A 20,016-nucleotide genomic window follows, 5' to 3' on the forward strand; every position below is an offset into this window, starting at 1 on the left:
GCCGGGCCACCTGCCAGACGGGACAGACCATCCCGTTTGCTTTAAAGGGACTGAGCACGGTTCCGAGCGCTGGACCAGAGAGAGCGAGAGCGTGAGCCCGCCGGCCTTCCTGCCCGGGGCGGGGCTTGTTCTGGACACGCCCCTCCCAGGCCCGCCCCGTCCCAGGAGCCGCCCCCCCTTAGATTCCCCGGCTTTCTCTGCAGCTGTCTGCAAAACCCGGAGTGGCGGATCCCAGAGAGGGCGGAGGGGCGCCGCCCCTCGCGGCACCTCCCCGGCAGCCCTGGGCGCCGCGCCGGGCATGCTCAGTGCGCAGGGCCGCTCGGAGCTCTCGGAGGAGGAAGCTCGCGCGCTCCCGCTCTCAGGAGCCGCGGCCCGGGGCAGTGGGGGCCGCAAATAATGGAGCCTTTCACCAATGGTGAGTAGGCGCGGCCGGAGGGAGGCCGGGGCTGGGAGCCGGGCTCACCCGGGGCCCAGAGGGTCGTGGGGAGTCGTGACACGCGAGGGCGAGCTGCAGCCGCCTCCAGCGCAGGTTTCCTGCGAGAGGTTTTGCGGTGAGGGCGGGTGGTGCTGGTGTAGGGGACCCGGGGGGGAGGCTGTTGGAGGCCTGGGGGAGGGGGCAAGAGGCGGCAATCGCCAGGCTCGGGGGTCGAGGGCGGGGGTTGCTGGCGTGAAGGTCAGCGCCACCGCCCGTCCCGGGTGGGGACACCCGGTGTCCCGGACACCTCGCTCCTCTGCGCAGCCAGGTGGGCGAGCTGCAAAGTTTGGGCTGCGGTGCGCATTGGAGGGGGGGCGGCCGGGAAAGTTGGCACAGCTTGGGTTTGCCCCGAGTACAGAGTGGGCTTTGGGGCGGGAAGGGTTAACGGGCGGTCAAACCCTCAACTTGGGTGGCGCGCCCGGAGTTGTCCCCCTGCCCTTCGGCGAGTTGCCGGTGTGACTTTTTCTGATAGGGCTGGGTGGAGGGGTGGAGGCTTGTTAGGTTAATTCAGTGGAAGGTAGAGAAAAACTTGCAGAAAAGCTGGATCACCCCGGCTGGACGCCGAGGAGGTTCCTGCCCGCATTGCTGCTCTCCCCGTCTGTTGCGGAGGCATTCCGCAGGAGGTTCAAGCTTCCTCTCCCTGGCTCCCAATAAGATCGGTTTTTTTATTTTCAGTCGAGACTCATTAAATATCAAGGGACCGTCACGGTGATATCACAGTGTGACTTGAGGCGAGTGTCCAAAGCCGGAGCCTGCAGGAGGTTCGGCTAACAGCCACAGCCTTTTACTGACCGAAGGGAGCGAATCCATCCCACCCTCCTTAAAACCGTGGCTTTTGTTTGGACCACAAGTGCCATGTAGGGGTGAGATGTCTTTCATTTTGCGGTGTTGAGTGTATAGATTCCCTTTTGGGGACAGAAAGTAGGAAAACTGCCAGCAAGGGAGAATTCACGCTGAAATGGGAGAGTTCAGTCTCCGAGTGGACATGTGTTTTCCTGCGGGTGGTTGGTTACTTAAGGTAGAGAGTTTGTCGCATTAATAGAAGGCAGAGTCTCCTCTGTTAGGGTGGGTCACTTGCCACCCGGGAGACAGAGACATTGTCCACTGTGTCCCAAACCCGAGTCAGACTTTGTTGTATGCTGTGTTTCATCCCTGGGACTGCGAACTACTAATTATATTCTCCCCGTCCCTAATTCAGAATGCTTTATTCTACTGCCATCTTCCTGTCTGTACTGTTTAATTAGGTTTAATGATGACAGCTTTAATTCTGAATTTTCTCATTCAGGTTCTATTTGTAATTACTGAGGCTCTAAGAGTAGTCTGGTAAAGTTGGCAAAGAAAAATAAGGACGATTTGAGCTAAAAGGAAGCTTAGTATACAAAGTATACGTTTAATACAGATTCTTAAATCCTTTCCAGTGAGTATCCTAAGGCTTATCCTGTGTTCTAGGTAGAAAGCTTTGAGCTTCTGTGTTGGTAGGATTTTAAATGTGAAGTTTCCTCTAAATTCAAACAAACAAACAAAAAACTCCTCTCAACAAGGCTGAGTCACGCATTTGGTTAAGATTATTGCTAGCTGATTTGGTGAACCTGTGCCTGTAGAATTAAAGTACATTCTCAAGTCTTAAAGTTGGAGCCTTTTCTCCCATCTTAGAATAGTTTTAGAATATGTACCTCTGGATGTGAATATTTGCAAATTGTCATATTTCGACGGGCAATGAAAAAGTCCCAGAGAGGAGAATAAAAAAAAAAAGCAGTGCTTCAACTTTCGTATAGGAAATTGGATTTCTAATCCTTTCCTGTCTTACAGATTTTCAGAGTCTGTGCTGGAGATAGTTTAGCAGTGTATCATTTTAGTTAATGTAGTAATTACTCCTTGGAACCTTATCTAGCATCTTTTAGCAAGGGGAATAGAAACTAACATCTAAAGTCAACAAGAAATTGGTTGATTGGTTTAGTTGCTAAGTCGTGTCCGATTCTTTTGTGACCTTGAGGACTGTAGCCTGCCAAGCTCCTCTGTCCACGGGATTTCACAGGCAAGAATACAAGAGTGGGTTGCCATTTCCTTGTCCAGGGGATATTCCCGACCCAGGGATCAACCCCGGTCTCCTAGATGGCAGGCGGATTCTTTATCACTGAGCCACCAGGGAAGCCTCAACAAGAAATTAGGTCCTAGCACTTTTCGGTGCTTTTTGGGTTTAAGGAAGGCTCGTTATTTTGGAACTTTTGAAGAATAGCTGTAGAATTTTCTATTGTCTTCAAACAGGACATGGTATAGTGGAAAGTACACTTATCTCTGTACTTAATCCTTTTGAGGGCAAAGAATACATCTAATTCTCTCATAGGTCTCAGTGTTCTGGTGCAGAATATTTCATTACCCATAGAATTTATCATTGGAGGGTTTATCAAGTATGGCGTGGGCTTTTGTTACACTTTCATTCTCTTTTAATAAAATTGTCACCACTTACACTTTGTCATATATCTCTATATGCGGAGAGAGGTGTGAGCGCTTATCGAAAAGTTTCAGTAAGTCGGGGCCGTGTATGTTTCAGTTAAAATCTTGTCAATGATTTCTCTCCCTGATAAGAGGTAAATTTGTAAAGGAGGCAAATTTAGTTTGTTTTGCTAATTTGGTTTTCAATACTCATCTATTCCAGTAAGGCCTTTTCTGTTTTCGGTGTTTTCTGTCAAAACTTGCTGCTGGTATGGCTCATTTTTCTTGGACCCTGCTCTCTACCTGCCAATAATGGATTTATTTGATGACCATCCTGTGTTAACCTGTCACTGCTGCAGTCCATTTAATATGCAGATCTCCAGAAAGGGCTTACAAGGAGAGACGTTATTGCCAAGAATTTCCATTTGGCTCAGGAGATATTTTTGGTGTTGCCCTTGGTAGGGACTGCTGACTATTGTGCTGAAGACAGGACATCCAGTCTGGCTTTGGATATTTGGTGCGTTTTCTTTTATGGGGAGAGGAATGTGCTGGACTAGTAGTCAAGGTTGGTTTGGTAGTAGCTATTACGTTCTGTTAGGCAGGTAGAAGTGAAACTATTCAGAAGCAGTGGTTGCTGTATTACCAAAAACCAAACAAACAAAAAATAGAAACTCTGTAGGTCTTTTGATAAATGTACAGGGACTTCCCTGGTGGCTCAGAGGGTAAAGCGTCTGCCTGCAGTGCGGGAGACCCGGGTTCGATCCCTGGGTTGGGAAGATTCCCTGGAGAAGGAAATGGCAACCCACTCCAGTACTCTTGCCTGGAAAATCCCATGGATGGAGGAGTCTGGTAGGCTACAGTCCATGGGGTCGCAAAGAGTTGGACACGACTGAGCGACTTCACTGTCACTAGGGCAAGCAATTATTTGATGACTGCCTAGTTTTATTTGTCCTCACTTGCACATAAGATTATGGCATTTTAGAATAACTTAAATTTATGTTAAGGAGTGTAGATACAGAGCTCACCCTCCGGATCTGATTCAGAAGGTCTGAAGTTGAGTCTAGGAATCTACACTTTATTTTTAGTGTACTAAAAGTATTCACCAGGAGGGAGCTTTTGAGAACTTTACTAGATAAGCAAATTCCATATGTGTGTGTGTGTCTATTTTTAAATGCTTTCTAGTTTGTGGTATGGCCCAACGTAAATCTCCAGAGGGTGGAAAAGCATTGATATTTTGAAGCCCCAGCACTGAAAACACAATTTAAATCGTTTTATTTTTCCCAAAGCCCCTAAGAATCACTTTAATACTACATCCTGGTATGTAATCTAACAAGGGGGGCTTTCCTATCTTTATAAAACTGTTTTTGTTTTCAGATTGGCTTCCAAGTGAAAGTATTTCCCAACTTCCGAAATGGGAAGTCAGGATAATGAATTAGATGTTCGTGAATTATAAGGCAGTATAAAATTGTGATTTCATCATTTTAATCTTACAAATAGCAGTTATCCTGTTAGGTATGTGCCTGTGTGTGCTCAGTCATGTCCAGCTCTTTTAGACCTCATAGCCTGCCAGGTTTCTCTGTCCATGGGATTTCCCAGGCAGGAATACTGGAGTGGATTGCTATTTTCTACTCCAATCCTACAGGTATGCATTTGTTTTTTAAAAAAGTATTTTTTAGCATTTGTTTAAAAAAAAAAGTTTTTTTAGCATCTATCTAAGCTCAGCTATGTGAGCTTACTGCACTGTATTCATTTGTAGTTTCTTTTGTTCTGAAATAACTTACCACATTGAGAAAAAACCTTTAAAATGGAAGATAATAGTTTACATGATAGGATATAAGTTAAATTCTGCTTTTACATTTCTGTCTTACGTCTTTATTTCAGTTAAGGGAAATAGGAGTATATAGGATTTGAATATTAACATCATTTAGTAGTATAAGGTTGAGGCTGTAACTAGAAACCAGTCCAGCTGTTAACTGGAAAGCAGAGGTGGAAAAGTTCTGTACATGACAACTTCCCCAAAAAAGTATCTTAAGACAAGATAAATATCATATTTTAGAAACTATTAGAACCAGTGATTATTATTTATCTGTAGATGATTCTTGAGAACTCAACTTGAAAGAGACAGAACCAGGAAGATTGGTTATAAGGAAATTATCATATAGAGAATGAGAACAGTGATTTCTTTCTCAGGAATCAGGCAAATACCATTTTTGGAATGCCTGTTTACAAGGAGATTTTCTGCTAGGCAGTTAGCAGAAGCCCCATAGACCTGCTATCAGTTAATGCTAACCTGATCCTAAATCAAGATGGTGGAAGAATAGGACAGGGAGACCATTATGATTATACAGTAGAAATGGCAAATAGATTCAAGGGATTAGATCTAATAGAGTGCCTGAAGAACTATGGACGAGGTTCGTGACCTTGTACAGGAGGCAGGGATCAAGACCATCCCCAAGGAAAAAAAGAATGCAAAAAGGCAAATGGTTGTCTGACGAGGCCTTACAAATAGCTGAGAAAAGAAGAGAAGTGGAAGGCAAAGGAGAAAAGGAAAGATATAACCATCTGAATGCAGAGTTCCAAAGAATAGCAAGGAGAGAGAAGAAAGTCTTTCTCAGTGATCAGTGCAAAGAAATAAAGGAAAACCATAGAATGGGAAAGAGGAGAAGGCAATGGCAACCCACTCCAGTACTCTTGCATGGAAAATCCCATGGATGGAGGAGCCTGGCAGGCTGCAGTTCATGGGGTCACTACGAGTCAGTTACAACTGAGCAACTTCACTTTCACTTTTCACTTTCCTGCATTGGAGAAGGAAATGGCAACCCATTCCAGTGTTCTTGCCTGGAGAATCCCAGGGACGGGGGAGCCTGGTGGGCTGCCATCTATGGGGTTGCACAGAGTCGGACACAACTGAAGCTACCTAGCAGCAGCAGCAGCAGAGATCTCTTCAAGAAAATTAGAGATACCAAGGGAACATTTCATGCAAAGATAAGCACAGTAAAGGACAGAAATAGTATGGACCTAACAGAAGCAGAAGATATTAAGAAGAGGTGGCAAGAATTCACAGAACTGTACAAAAAGATCTTAATGACCCAGATAATCACAATGGTGTGATCGCTCACCTTGAGCCAGACATCCTGGAATATGAAGTCAAGTGGGCCTTCATAGTTCATCACTATGAACAAAGCTAGTGGAGGTGATGGAATTCCAGTTGAGCTATTTCAAGTCCTAAAAGATGATGCTGTGAAAGTGCTGCAGTCAGTATGCCAGCAAATCTGGAAAACTCAGCAGTGGCCACAGGACTGGAAAAGGTCAGTTTTCATTCCAATCCCAAAGAAAGGAAATGCCAAAGAATGTTCAAACTACTGCAGAATTGCATTCATCTCACACGCTAGCCAAGTTATGTTCAAAATTATCCAAGCCAGGCTTCAACAGTACATAAACCGTGAACTTCAGAGGTTCAAGCTGGATTTAGAAAAGGCAGAGGAACCAGAGATCAAATTGCCAACATCCACTGGATCATCAAAAAAGCAAGAGAGTTCCAGAAAAACATCTACTTCTGCTTTATTGACTACACCAAAGACTTTGACTGTGTGGATCACCACAAACTGTGGAAAATTCTGAAAGAGATGGGAATACCTGACCACCAGACCTGCCTCCTGAGAAATCTGTATGTAGGTCAAGAAGCAACAGCTAGAATTGGACATGGAACAACAGACTGGTTCCAAATCGGGAAGGGAGTCATCAAGGCTGTATATTGTCACCCTGCTTATTCAACTTATATGCAGAGTACATCATGTGAAATGCCGGGCTGGACGAAGCACAAGCTGGAATCAAGATTGCTGGGAGAAATATCAGTAACCTCAGATATGCAGATGACACCACCCATATGGCAGAAAGCGAAGAAGAAATGAAGAGACTCTTGATGAAAGTGAAAGAGGAGAGTGAAAAAGTTGGCTTAAAATTCAACATTCAGAAAACTAAGATCATGGCATCTGATCCCATTACTTCATGGCAAATAGTTGGGGAAACAATGGAAAGAGACTTTATTTTTGGGGGCTCCAAAATCACTGCAGATGGTGACTGCAGCCATGAAATTAAAAGACACTTGCTTCTTGGAAGAAAAGCGATGACCAACCTAGACAGCATATTAAAAAGCAGAGACATTACTTTGTCCAAAAAGGTCTGTCTAGTCAAGGCTGTGGTTTTTCCAGTAGTCATGGATGGATGTGAGAGTTGAAGTCTAAAGAAAGCTGACCACCGAAGAATTGATGTTTTCGAACTGTGGTGTTGGAGAAGACTCTTGAGAGTCCCTTGGAGTACAAGGATATCAAACCAGTCCATCCTAAAGGAGATCAGTCCTGGGTGTTTATTGGAAGGACTGATGCCAAAGCTGAAACTCTTTGGCCACCTGATGAGAAGAACTGACTCATTGAAAAGACCCTGATGCTGGGAAAGATTGAAGGCGGGACGAGAAGGGGATAACAGAGGATGAGGTGGTTGGATGGCATCACTGACTCCATGGACATGAGTTTGAGTAAGCTCTGGGAGTTGGTGATGGACAGGGAGGCATGGCGTGCTGCAGTCCATGAGGTTGCAAAGAATCGGACATGACTGGGCAACTGAACTGAACCTCAATAAGAGAAAAGAAAGGGAATAGTCTAGTCTTGTTTTCATGCTAATATGAAAATAATAGAATATGGAAGTTAAAGCAGTAAAACTTGGGACAGTTTTCTAATTATTAAATAAATGAATAAAGTGAATAAAGTGAAAGTTGCTCAGTTGTGTCCAACTCTTTGTGACCTCATGGACTGTAGCCCACTAGGGTCCTCTGTCCATGGAATTCTTCAGGCTGGAATACTGAAGTGGGTTGCCATTCCCTTCTCCAGGGGATCTTCCCTACCCAGGAATCAGACTCAGGTCTCTTGCATTGCAGGCAGATTGTTTACCAACTGAGCCACCAGGGAAGCTCACAAAATTCACTAGTTTTAAACAATGGTTGGAATAAGATTTTAAAAGGCTCTGTTCCCCTTTTTTTTCCCTTTTGTTTTCAGGATTAGAGATGGTCTAGATAAGTGATCAGGAGAGCTCTGGTCTCAAGGTACAGGCGGAGTTACTTCCTCAGGGCAAGAATTCTTAAAGAGATACTTTTTTTTTTTTTTTCTCCAAGCTTTCTCTGGAGTCCAGAGAATATTGTGACCACGTTGTCAAAAATCGTATTTATCTGTTCGATTGTCTTTGTAACCTGTTCATATAACATTTGTCAGCAGTAAGTTTACATTTCTATTGATTAACACTCCTGTTAGGAAACAGCAGCATTCTGACCCTCTCTGTGAAAACATTAGGAGATTGAAATTCAGAGAAGTCTAGCCAGAGTTACCCCAGAAGTTGGGATGGAGCTGGATCAAGCCTGTGGTTCTTGGCACTTGAAGTGAGGACAGTGCAGCCATATTCTGTTAATTAGTTACCTCATGTCTAGAAAACTGTAGGAGGTTGGAGCTGGAGCTAATGCTACTACACCTTTCCATAATTTTGGAGCGACCTGAGAAACAGTGTTTTTTTAATTTGAATTCCTGGATTTGTACCCTTTAAGAGTATTCACAGAAAAGTAGGAATGAAAAATGAGGAAAATTCTGGAGCCCACGGTGGTTCAGCTCCGTTTTTATCTAGCGGTTTTTATAGAGAAGGCTGCTCATTGCCCTGGTATTTCTGTGCAATAGATATGGGTTTCTGTGTCTATGAAAGAGTAGTCAGGATTCTCCTGTAACCCGATTCACTATTGTAATCTGTTTGTGATTATTCCTGGGAGTGCCTGTAAGACTCTGAACCCAAAGATCTTAAGGGGAAATCGGGACTTAGGAGAATTAGTCATGAAGATGAGCGGTATATGGAGATTTAAGGTAAGGAGGAATCGAAAAGGCAAAATGGTCAATACCTTGACCCTTGCAAGTCTTTGGCTTAGAAATGAATCTCTTCTGGAGAGTAGGACACACTTGTGTGAGGCTGAAAGGCAAGAGTTGGGCTTGTAAAGGTGAAGCAGGTGGGTCTGGTTGGACAAAAGGAATTGAGGAGAGAGGGGATGAATGAGTTAAGGCTGGCGTTTGAGGGATGGCAAAAAACCATTTGCCATGAGTTTAATCATACTGTGTATTTTTCTAGTCAGAAAAGTCACAGTTGCTTGTAAGTTAGTGTTGTTCGCTTTCCTGAATGTTTCAGATCTCAAGAAGAAGAAACTATAAAGAAGGCTAGTGACTCATTGACCCACCATGGGATGATCATGGTGGCAGTCGCTATTCTTTATTGACTGCTTTTGACTCACCTTTGTACCAATGCTTACGGTAGAACAATGAATCAATTAAAAAAAAAAATCCAACCTTCGCATCTAAAAAAGACTAGGAGGAAATCAGTTCCAAATAAAGAAAATTGAATCTTCCAAGGGAATTTGAAAAAACGGTGCAGAATCAAGTTCAACTGTCGAAGACCCTCTGAAGCTCTTTTCCTTAATGAATGTTGTCCCAGGCTTTTCTGCCACATAGTTCAAGAGTGTGGTCATCAAAACAGAACTCCGGCCAATTGTCTGGACTTCTGTAGATGACGGGATTAGATGGTCAAGAGTCTTCTCCAGGCCTCTGTGCTATTTGGGGAGGCCAAAGCCGGTGATCTGGGAAGAAGGGTGTTTAAGGAGGTGTTCCAATGTTTCTACAGGGGAGAGAGCTTCGTAAGCTGGGAGAACAGGAGAATGGGAAATCCAGTGAGAGAACTGGACCCCTGAGGATTGGGTGTGTTTCTTTGCTCCCTGGATCTCACAAGCAGATGATGCCTGGGCTGTGTGGCAGCCCCTTTTGTCTGTTTGCCAGATTCAACTGCCTCGGGTGTCCTTCGGTGCCATAGAGGAACTTTCTGGTGGGCAGGAAGGTTTGGGTCATGGTATTCCTCACAACTGAAATTGTTATTTTATAAGATTTAAAACAGTTGTTAGAATACTCATCACTTCAACACCATTACACCATTTCAGAGTTCTCTTTGATGGAGAAATGGAGTTTAGTGGGAGTGATTAAAGAGAGCTAAGTGTGATTTGAAGACAGAAGTAGTATTACATTTGTCTAGTTTCTTCTTGTCCCATAATTGTCAAAAGGGTTAAGTAAGGCCACTGGGACTTGATGGGTATCCTGGGTATATCAAGTTGATGCCCATAAATTTGGGCTGGTTTCCCATTATACTTTTAGCAGTAGTTTTTCTGCTTTTTAAATGCTTAGTACCTAAACCTTTTGGGCCACTGATACTGTCCTTTTAGTATGTAGATTTGATGCCTAGATTAAGAAAACAACTCAGACTGAGCATAGAGTGTTGAGTGTTTGCGGAAATAAGAAATGCATTGCCATTTAAAATAGCAACCTCACTTCGATCAGCATTCATACAGGCTTCCCAGAGACTTTGTAACTTTTTGTTTAGAGGAAGCACACAGAAGAATAATTCAATGTAGGAAGGAAGGTTAATGTAGGAAGGAAGGTCTTCTTGGAAGGAAAGTTATGACCAACCTAGACAGCATATGGAAAAGCAGAGACATTACTTCGCCCACAAATGTCCGTCTAGTCAAGGCTATGGTTTTTCCAGTATGGATGTGAGAGTTGAACTGTAAAGAAAGCTGAGTGCTGAAGAATTGATGCTTTCAAATTGTGGTGTTGGAGAAGACTCTTGAGAGCCCATTGGACTGCAAGGAGATCCAACCAGTCCATCCTAAAGGAGATCAGTCCTGGGTGTTCATTGGAAGGACTGATGTTGAAGCTGAAACTCCAATACTTTGGCCACCTGATGCAAAGAGCTGACTCAGAAAAGACCCTGATGCTGGGAAAGATTGAGGGCAGGAGGAGAAGGGGACGACAGAGGATGAGATGGTTGGACGGCATCACTGACTTGATGGACATGAGTTGGAGTAAACTCCAGGAGATGGTGATGGTTGGGGTGGGGGGCGGAGCTTGGCGTGCTGCAGTCCATGGGGTCACAAAGACTTGGACACGACTGAGTGACTGAACTGAACTGACATGAACTGAAGCACATGTTCACTAAAGTGTGGCTAGCCTTGGGTGTGCTTGTTCATTACAGTGGGATGCTATTGAGATAAAGACTTGAAGAATTCATGCATAGAATCTTTTCTTGACAGTTAATCAAGTGACAATGACTATTGGTAGAAAAAATGTGGTTTCAGTCCCTGATTTATAATCACTATTTTTTTTAAATAGGTTAATGAAAATCAAATTGATCCTCAGTAAGTTGTATTTTCATGGCAAAGTTTTTGCTATAGATTTGGTCCTTTCATTTACCTTGTGTTTTATCAGTCTGATGGAAAAATATTTCAGAGAAATATCAGCAAAGTAAGTATTAGTTCAAATCCATCTGAGATCATGTCTAGCAGATTTATTCACCAACTGAGGTATTCTCTAACTCACAGGCAATGTTTATAAGAACATTAGAGTTCTTATAAATTTCTTCTGCAAATCTCATGCAGTGATATGCGTTCTCTGTTAAATCACTCAGGTGTTTCTTATGCCTAATGCCATTTTTAAAATAAGGGATTAAATGCAGTTAATATTTTTTGAAACAACATTTAGGTAGTTGAAATTAAAAACAAGCTTTTTAACTTTAGATCTTATAAGGTTTGTAACTTTGCCTGAGAGATTAATGAACATAAATATTTAGTCATCATTGACATTTTCAATTACTTTTTATAGCTAAATCTCTCAAAGAGGTACCTTGAGGATTGTCAAGGACTGTGGGACCTTTGTTATGAGGAAAGATTTTTAGAAACATTTTGTAAAATAAAGATTATGTTTGATTGGGGAACAAGTTTGATACAAATATAAATATTAGGATAAAATAAGTTAGCCTAGAAAACGGAGAAGGCAATGGCACCCCACTCCAGTACTCTTGCCTGGAAAATCCCATGGATGGAGGAGCCTGGTGGGCTGCAGTCCATGGGGTCGCTAAGAGTCGGACACGACTGAGCAACTTCACTTTCACTTTTCACTTTCCTGCATTGGAAAAGGAAATGGCAACCCACTCCACTGTTCTTGCCTGGAGAATCCCAGGGATGGGGGAACCTGGTGGGCTGCCATCAATGGGGTCACATAGAGTCGGACACAACTGAAGCGACTTAGCAGCAGCAGCCTAGAAAAGGAAAAGAAAATTGAAAATTAAACTAAAATAATAATATTTTTCTCCACAAGGATATTGGTTAACTTTTAAGTGACCACAATGACATATCTTTATGTGAATCTGATCATTGTCATAATAATAAATAGAAGGATAAAGGAACTAATTACTCTTCATATGCTGAACTGTTGGTCTGTGTTTTCAGTCCATGGAATATGATGTTACACTGATAACTTGATGCTTTTTGGTGTCCTCTAAGCCAGAGTTGTTTAACTAGATTATTTCCGATGTGGAACTGACAAATATTTTTGAGTGCTGGCTTTTCAGTAGAACTAAATGGTGGTTATTATAACCTTGTAAATTATTATAAATTTTCTGTTTTCTCTTGGTTGTATATTAATGGATAGCAACCAGAGAAAATAAATGCAGAAATACATAGGACAAAAACTTTGTGGAAGATGAGTGCTTTGAGCTTAATTCTGTTTTATTGAAACCAGGTAGTGATGGGCTTCAAACCTACTCAATTACTGTCTTCTCTTTTTTTGTTATTATTTTCCTTTTTAATTTCATTTTGGATTTTTTCCTGTTTACATCATGCTCACAGTTTTTCTTCATCTCTTATTTTTATCACCCAGGACTAAAAATATAACAAACCAAAATTAGTTTTCCATGTCTCCTTGCTGCGTTCTTCTACTGGGGAGTCAGGAGTGGGTCAGAGAAGACTGTGAATGTTTGAGTACAGATTTTCTTGCATACTGTTTTAAACTGCCTCAATTAACAAGTATTTTTTAAATTAGTGTTTGATACATTCCTACTTCTCTCTTTCTAAAAAGATAACCCTCTTCAAATAAATACCTTCACCGTATGCTTACTTGTTCCAAGCTTTATTCTTAAAGTTGGAGTACAACTATGAATGCAGAATGGTCTCTGCCTTTGAGGAGCTTATATTCTAGCAGAGTTAATTTTTTTTTTTTTTTAAGGTATACAGATGCACAAATCAGTACATGCCCTTCAAAAACTTTCAGACTTTGAGAAGGCCAGGTCCCATCCCACACCACTTTCCTTAGATACATTTGGTTTGTACTTTTATTTTTTCATTTTAGAGATCTCTCCGTGAATCTACCTCATTTTGTAAGACTACTGTGTAGTATGTTGTAATGGTGAAGAGCAGTCAGACCGCTCCTTTTAAATCCTGGCTCCTCACTCACTAGTTCTGTGATTCTTATCTAAGGATGTTACCAAGAGGTTTTAATATCTTTAGATAAAACACTAAAATATGTACAGTAACTCAAAACATTTTCTTATATTCACCGAAGTTTAAGATATGGGGGGTGGTTTGGCATATTCCGGGCTTCCCTGGTGGCTCAGCTGGTGAAGAATCCACCTGCAATGCGGGAGACCTGGGTTCGATCCCTTGGTAGGGAAGATCCCCTGGAGAAGGGAAAGGCTACCCACTCCAGTATTCTGGCCTGGAGAATTCCATGGACTACACAGTCCATGGGGTCGCAGAGTCCGACAAGACTGAGCGACTTTCACTTTCACTTGGCATATTCCAGCCATAGTGAGATTTTGAAAATTGGGGAACATGTATTTCTTACATCTTGTTTTAGTAACATTAAAGACTTGAGGCTACTATAGGAGAGAATTCTTTCCAATTCATATTTATTAATAATGATTACACATTTGTGACACTTTCAGGGAAGTGTTGTCTAAGAGAGAAGACCTGTTCATTTCTACATCCTGTTTAATTCTGGCTTAGGTGTGTTTTTCCGGTTCCTGCAGGCAAATGTTATACATAACACCTCATTATTCGTACAAGTAGAACTTGTTTCATTCAGTCTTAGGTGTTTTATAAATATATATATATATATATATTTTTTTTTTTAATCTATTAGGTGGGGGTTGAAATAGTGAGGAATTAAAGACCAAAAGGACATAGAGGGCATAGTGTTAGCATGAGAGTATAGGATAAGGGAACTTCATTTACTGACAGTGAAGCCTGTGTATATCATAGACGTCAGGAATGCAAACAAAGATGTCTATAGTTTAATAGGTATTTAAGTTCATACCTATGTTGTTATGTATCCTCACAGGAAGCGTACTAAGAAGCTGGTTTTACTAGTGAATTTGTATTTCTGCTAGTGACTGTGACACTTATTTTACTGTTATTTTTTTGCTAACTAAATGTAACTTGGCAGCAGCTTTTGGCTCTGAGAATCTATTTTGAATTATGGCAGTTACCTCCTTACTTCATCCCTGCCAGGAGTCTCTAGATCTGTTTTTATCTGTTTTTTCTCGTAAGGACAATATTTTGAACTTCTGAAACATAGTTTTTATCTGTTTTTTCTCGTAAGGACAATATTTTGAACTTCTGAAACATAGAAGGTAGTGATTTTCATCAAACAGCAAGGTGAACGATGTAAGGAATAATACTTAGAGTGTTTGGTGGCCACGTGAGTGGACTGCATGGGAACAGAGTGGAGGAATTCCTCACTGTGAGCTGTAATTGCCCCTGGGATGCCTCAGGGTTAAGAAGATAGCGTTTTCCCACAGGAGTAAGTTATCGGCGTCCACATTTATTCCCAGGGATGCTCACAGAAGTATAAGGTATGTTATGAAAGCAGAAATACCACTTGTCTAGGGTTCGTTTTCTCAGTGGTTCAAACCACATTTTAAGTTCTGTGTGAAGAACGTACATGCTTGTTCAGCCAGGAACCATCAGTTATGTTTAACAGATAAAAACACAGTTTTCTTGTATTTGGTTCCTACTAGAGTTTGGAGAAGGAAATGGCAACCCACTCCAGTGTTCTTGCCTGGAGAATCCCAGGGACGGGGGAGCCTGGTGGGCTGCCATCTATGGGATCACACAGAGTCAGACATGACTGAAGCGACTTAGCAGCAGCAGCAGCAGAGTTTGCATCTAATGTGGTGCTTCCTATGTATTAGTTCAGTAAATGTTAATCTGAAACTAATATTACATCAGACAACCTCTAAAACATTTAGATAAGAACTTTGCTTTGTGCTCTTTTTTCTTTTAAAAAAATTATTTTGATTGGAGGATAATTACCATATAATACTTTTGATGGTTTTTGCCATATATCAACATGAATCGGTCGTAGGTATACATGTGTCCCCCCATCCTGAGCCCCCCTCCCACCTCCACCCCGCTCTATCCCTCTGGGTTGTCCCTGTGCTCTTTTAATTTAGAGGGTTTTTAAATTTTTTTTCAAGTAACATTGAATTTCAGTGCCTCTCCTTTTTCTATAAATATCTCTATAACAGAGTAATTTCAAGTCACTTTTTTTTGAATATTCTTATCAATTTTCATTCAGCTTCCCTTACCACTGAAATGCATTTTGAGCACTTGCTGTGTTTCAGCACTTACTGTGAATGTGCTTTGTACAGGGAAGATAGTGCCAAATGAGACATGATCTCTGTGTTTGAGGAAAGACGATGCTGAGAGGGAGGGAGTCTCTTACTCTGAAGCATTTTTAAAATCAAAATGTAAGACTGATCCAACATTTTCCTCCCTCATCCTTTTCATCTGCTGGGCCTTTCTCACAGCTGGAGAGCTGCTGTGGATTTGAGACCACAGTGGTTCAGTTAAATGAGTTTCTTTTCCTGCAGGGCTGTAGGGCCTGCTGACCGACCTGCCACTGGGGTATTTTGCCCTTCGTTAGAGAGCCTCTGAAACAATTCCCAAGCCAGTTAGATTTGACTTTAAAAAAAAAAAAAAGGAATTTCCTGGATTGGTAAGAGGCATGAACGGGTCTTGCATAAGCCTTCCTGTGACCCTCATGGAAAGAGTAAAGGAGGTGAAACCGTATCATAGCTGTCAATCTTAGAGCCATTGAGAGGTGGGGCTCTCTTAACATAATAGCTAACTGTATGAGTTAGTTACAGTATGAACTGAGATATGAAAGCATGAATTTTAGACCTGACACTAACCAATAGGAAAAAAATGTGGTTGTTTCTGTCCTGACACTAATCAAAGGAGAAAAAGAAAAAAAAAAAAAGTAGGTGACATCTTGAGAATAACAACACTTCAACATTTCCTTAGTGTCCACATAGCATCAGTTATGGTGTGTGAGCTGCAGGTATCTATTCAGTGTCTCCTTCTCCCATTTTCACCCTCTTACTCGGTATATTTATGGATGCTCATATGGAAACAGTATGCAGGCAGGGTACCACAGACGGGGTGTCTAAAGTCCCACAGACTGGGTAGCTTAGCAGAAATTTTCTGAGAGTGTGAAGGTTAGGAGTTCAAGTGGAAGGTGCTGGCGTGGTTGGTTTCTGATGAGAGGCTCTTCCTGGCTTGCAGATAGATGCTGGCCTCCTTGCTGTGTCCTCGCGTGGCCTTTCTTCTGCACGTACAGAGGGAGCTCTGTGTCTTCCCCTTATAAGAACGCCAGTCCTTTCAGCCCTGCTCCTGTGACCTCATTTCACTTTAATTACCTCCTTAAAGGCCCTATCTCCCAACACATCTCACTGGGGATCTGTGCTCCAGTAGATGAAGCTGGGGACGGCAGGAGGAACTGCTCAGTCCATCACGGGCCGCCTTCACTTTGGATAATCTTGTACACCATCGGGTGAAGAAGACTTGTTGTTTCACAGGGACAAATTATTAAAGGCTACATTCCTACCTGAGGATGCTCAAATGAGCATATGTAGTTAAATTCAAGATTTTTTTTTTTTTTGAACCCAGGAATCCAGGGTGGTATAAAACCCCATGTCCCTTCCTGCCCTCCTTTGGAGTGATTCAGACCTTCTGCACTTTCCTTACTTTATGTGTTTACTCTGTGTGCTTTTTCCAGCAGTATACTGAGACTTGCATGCATGAAGATGCAAGATGTCTGAAGAGTTTGGGGATTTTTTTCTTCATCTTTGAAGGCAGTGTTACTCTTCTTAAACTAGGACCCCTAGGACCCCTTTTATACTCTAAAAAATTATTGTGGACCCCTAAGAGCTTTTGTTTATGTGGATTATATCTCTCAGTACTCACTGTGTTAGAGATTAACACTGAAAGATTTTTTTAAAAAATTAATATTTTTCATAATGACAACGAAAACCTTTTACATATTAACATAAACAACATATTTAATTTCCCAAAACAGAAATATTAGTGAGAGGCATTATTTTGCATTGTTGCAATTTTTTTTAATGTCTGCCAGAATAGAATACAACTGGATTTTTAGATTTGCTTCTGTGTTCAGTGTGTTATATAAAGTGTCATATAGGCTAGGGAAATCTCCATGGTACACTCATGAGAGAATGAGTGTGAAAACTGAAATAACATTTGATTATGAAAATAGTTTTACCCTTGAAGACCTGCTGAGAGAGTATCAGAAATTCCCAGTGGTACCCGTACTGCATCTCGAGAACTGTTACTCTGCACGTTAAACCTGTCTTCGGTAGAGACTGGAGAGGAATATCTTAGGAATACCTTTTATACAAGGTAGAAAGTGGAGCTGTTGGAATTGGGTAGCGAGTTTCTGAAGCAAGATCTAGGTCACAGGAGAAGGAAATGGCCTAGCTAGGCATATCCGACAAACCACACATCAGATGCCTTTGTTATCTGATTATTCTACAGTCGTTTATTTCATCTCTGGATAGTTGTAAGCTCGGGAAGACACAGAATTATTTAAAATTCTTAAATTAGCTTTAAAAATAATTACTGATTTTTTAATCTGTTCTGTGTTTATACCTGAAAGGTTTTCTTCTTTATTATTAAAAAATAAAAACGACTTTATCGTTATTTTTTGACAGTTGCCAAACTGTGATGTTCTACTTGGAGCAGTCATTTTACACATATTAGTTCCTGCCAGGCCTATTTACTGAAGTATAGTTGGTTTACAGTATTGTATGCAGCAAAGTGATTACATTATGTATGTATACATCCGTTCAGTTCAGTTCATTTCAGTCGCTCAGTCGTGTCTGACTCTTTGTGACCCCATGAACTGCAGCACGCCAGGCCATCCTGTCCATTACCAACTCCCAGAGTCCACCCAAACCCATGTCCATTGAGTTGGTGATGCCATCCAACCATCTCATCCTCTGTTGTCCCCTTCTCCTCCAGCCCCCAATCCCTCCCAGCATCAGGGTCTTTTCAAATGAGTTAGCTCTTCGAATGAGGTGGCCAAAGTATTGGAGTTTCATCTTCAACATCAGTCCTTCCATTGAACACCCAGGACTGATCACCTTAAGGATGGACTGGTTGGATCTCCTTGCGGTCCAAGGGACTCTCAAGAGTCTTCTCCAACACCATGGTTCAAAAGCATCGATTCTTCAGCACTCCGCTTTCTTTATAGTCCAACTCTCACATCCATACATGACCACTGGAAAAACCATAACCTTGACTAGACGGACCTTTGTTGGCAAAGTAATGTCTCTGCTTTTTAATGTGCTGTCCAGGTTGGTCATAACTTTCCTTCCAAGGAGCAGGCATCTTTTAATATGTATACATACACACGTATATACACATTTCTGATTATTTTCTATTATAGGTTATTATAAGATACCAAGTATCGTTCCCTGTGCCATGCAGTAAATCCTGTAGTTTATCTGTGTTATGTAGTCATGTGTGTCTCTTAATCCCATACTCCTAATTTATCCCTGTTCCCATCTTCCCTTTTCCTTTTCAGTAATCATAAATTTGTCTCCTATGTCTGTGAGTCTGTTTCCGATTTGTAAATAGATTCATTTGTGTTATTTTTTAGATTCCACATGTGAATGATATGTAATACTTGTCTTTCACTGTCTGACTTACTTCACTAAGTATGATGTTCTTCAGATCCACTCATGTTGCTGCAAATGGCAATATTTCATTCTTTTTTATGACTAAGTAATATATATATGTGTGTGTGTGTGTGTATCCACCACATCTTCTTAAACTAGTTGTATGTTGATGGGCACTCTGGGTTTTAACAAGCTGTCTCTTTCCCAAAACCCTCTGCCTCCAACATTCAATAATATGGGTATATCATTTATCTTCTGAGACCTTTGGTGAATTCTTAGACTTACTTTAATTTTGATGAACTAAAGGCCTATAAGTTTATAAGTTCAATTATTTTTTTTCTACTTGTCCTGATCTATTGAATAATAGAAAATCCTTTGTCCCATGCCTGTCCTGCTATAAAATGATCTAGACCTTTAAGAGAACTAGAATCAACCCTCTTTTTCCCTCTGGGTTCTTTGGGGCTGTGAATGACTGGGATTGATCTACTTAAATTGTCTTGCCCTTCAAAAAATATCTGCATGCCTATGTTCACAGCAGCATTATTTATAATTGTGAAGACGCGAAAAACACCCTAAATGTTCTTCTGTGGATGAATGGATAAAGAAGTTGTGGAGTGTGTGTGTGTGTGTGCACATGTATGTATGTATATATGCATATAATATATGTACCTATATGTATGTGTGTACACACGCACACACACAATGGAATATTATTCAGCCATAAAAAGAGGACATCCTACAATTTGCAACAACATGAATGGACCTAGAGGCTAGGTGAAAGAAGTCAGAGAAAGACATATTTTGTATGATCTCACTTATATATGGAATCTTTAAAAAAAAAAAAAAAAAAAAAACCCGTGCACAAACACACATCAAACTCAAAGAGATCAGATTTGTGGTTATCAGAGGTGAGGGTTTCAGAGGGGAAGTTGGAGAAAGTGGACAAAAGATACAAACTTCTGTTTGTAAGGTAAATAAGTACTGTGGGTGTAATGTGCAACGTGATGACTGTAGTTAAGACTGCTATATGATTGGAAAGTTGTTGAGAGAGTAGATCCTACGAGTTGCTCATCACGAGACATATTTTTCTTTTTTTAAAACTACATCTACATGAGATGATGGATGTTAACTAAACCTATCGTGGTAATCATTTCACAATATGTGTAAATCAAAACATCATACTATATACCTTAAATTTATACAGTGATGTATGCCAGTTATTTCTT

General features: G+C 41.4%; 1 protein-coding gene across 1 annotated transcript in view; it reads left to right on the top strand.

The window, feature by feature from the left end:
* Positions 1-294: 294 nt before the first annotated feature.
* Positions 295-20,016, top strand: part of LNPEP (leucyl/cystinyl aminopeptidase) — a 102,204-nt gene continuing 82,482 nt past the window's right edge. Inside the window, exon 1 of the mRNA XM_010831959.1 lies at positions 295-415. Coding sequence (XP_010830261.1) covers positions 397-415 — 19 coding nt within the window. The 5' untranslated portion in view covers positions 295-396. The remainder of the gene's footprint in view (positions 416-20,016) is intronic.

This window comes from Bison bison, unplaced genomic scaffold (genome assembly GCF_000754665.1).
Source record: "Bison bison bison isolate TAMUID 2011002044 unplaced genomic scaffold, Bison_UMD1.0 scf7180017864533, whole genome shotgun sequence".
Taxonomy (NCBI): Eukaryota; Metazoa; Chordata; class Mammalia; order Artiodactyla; family Bovidae; genus Bison; species Bison bison.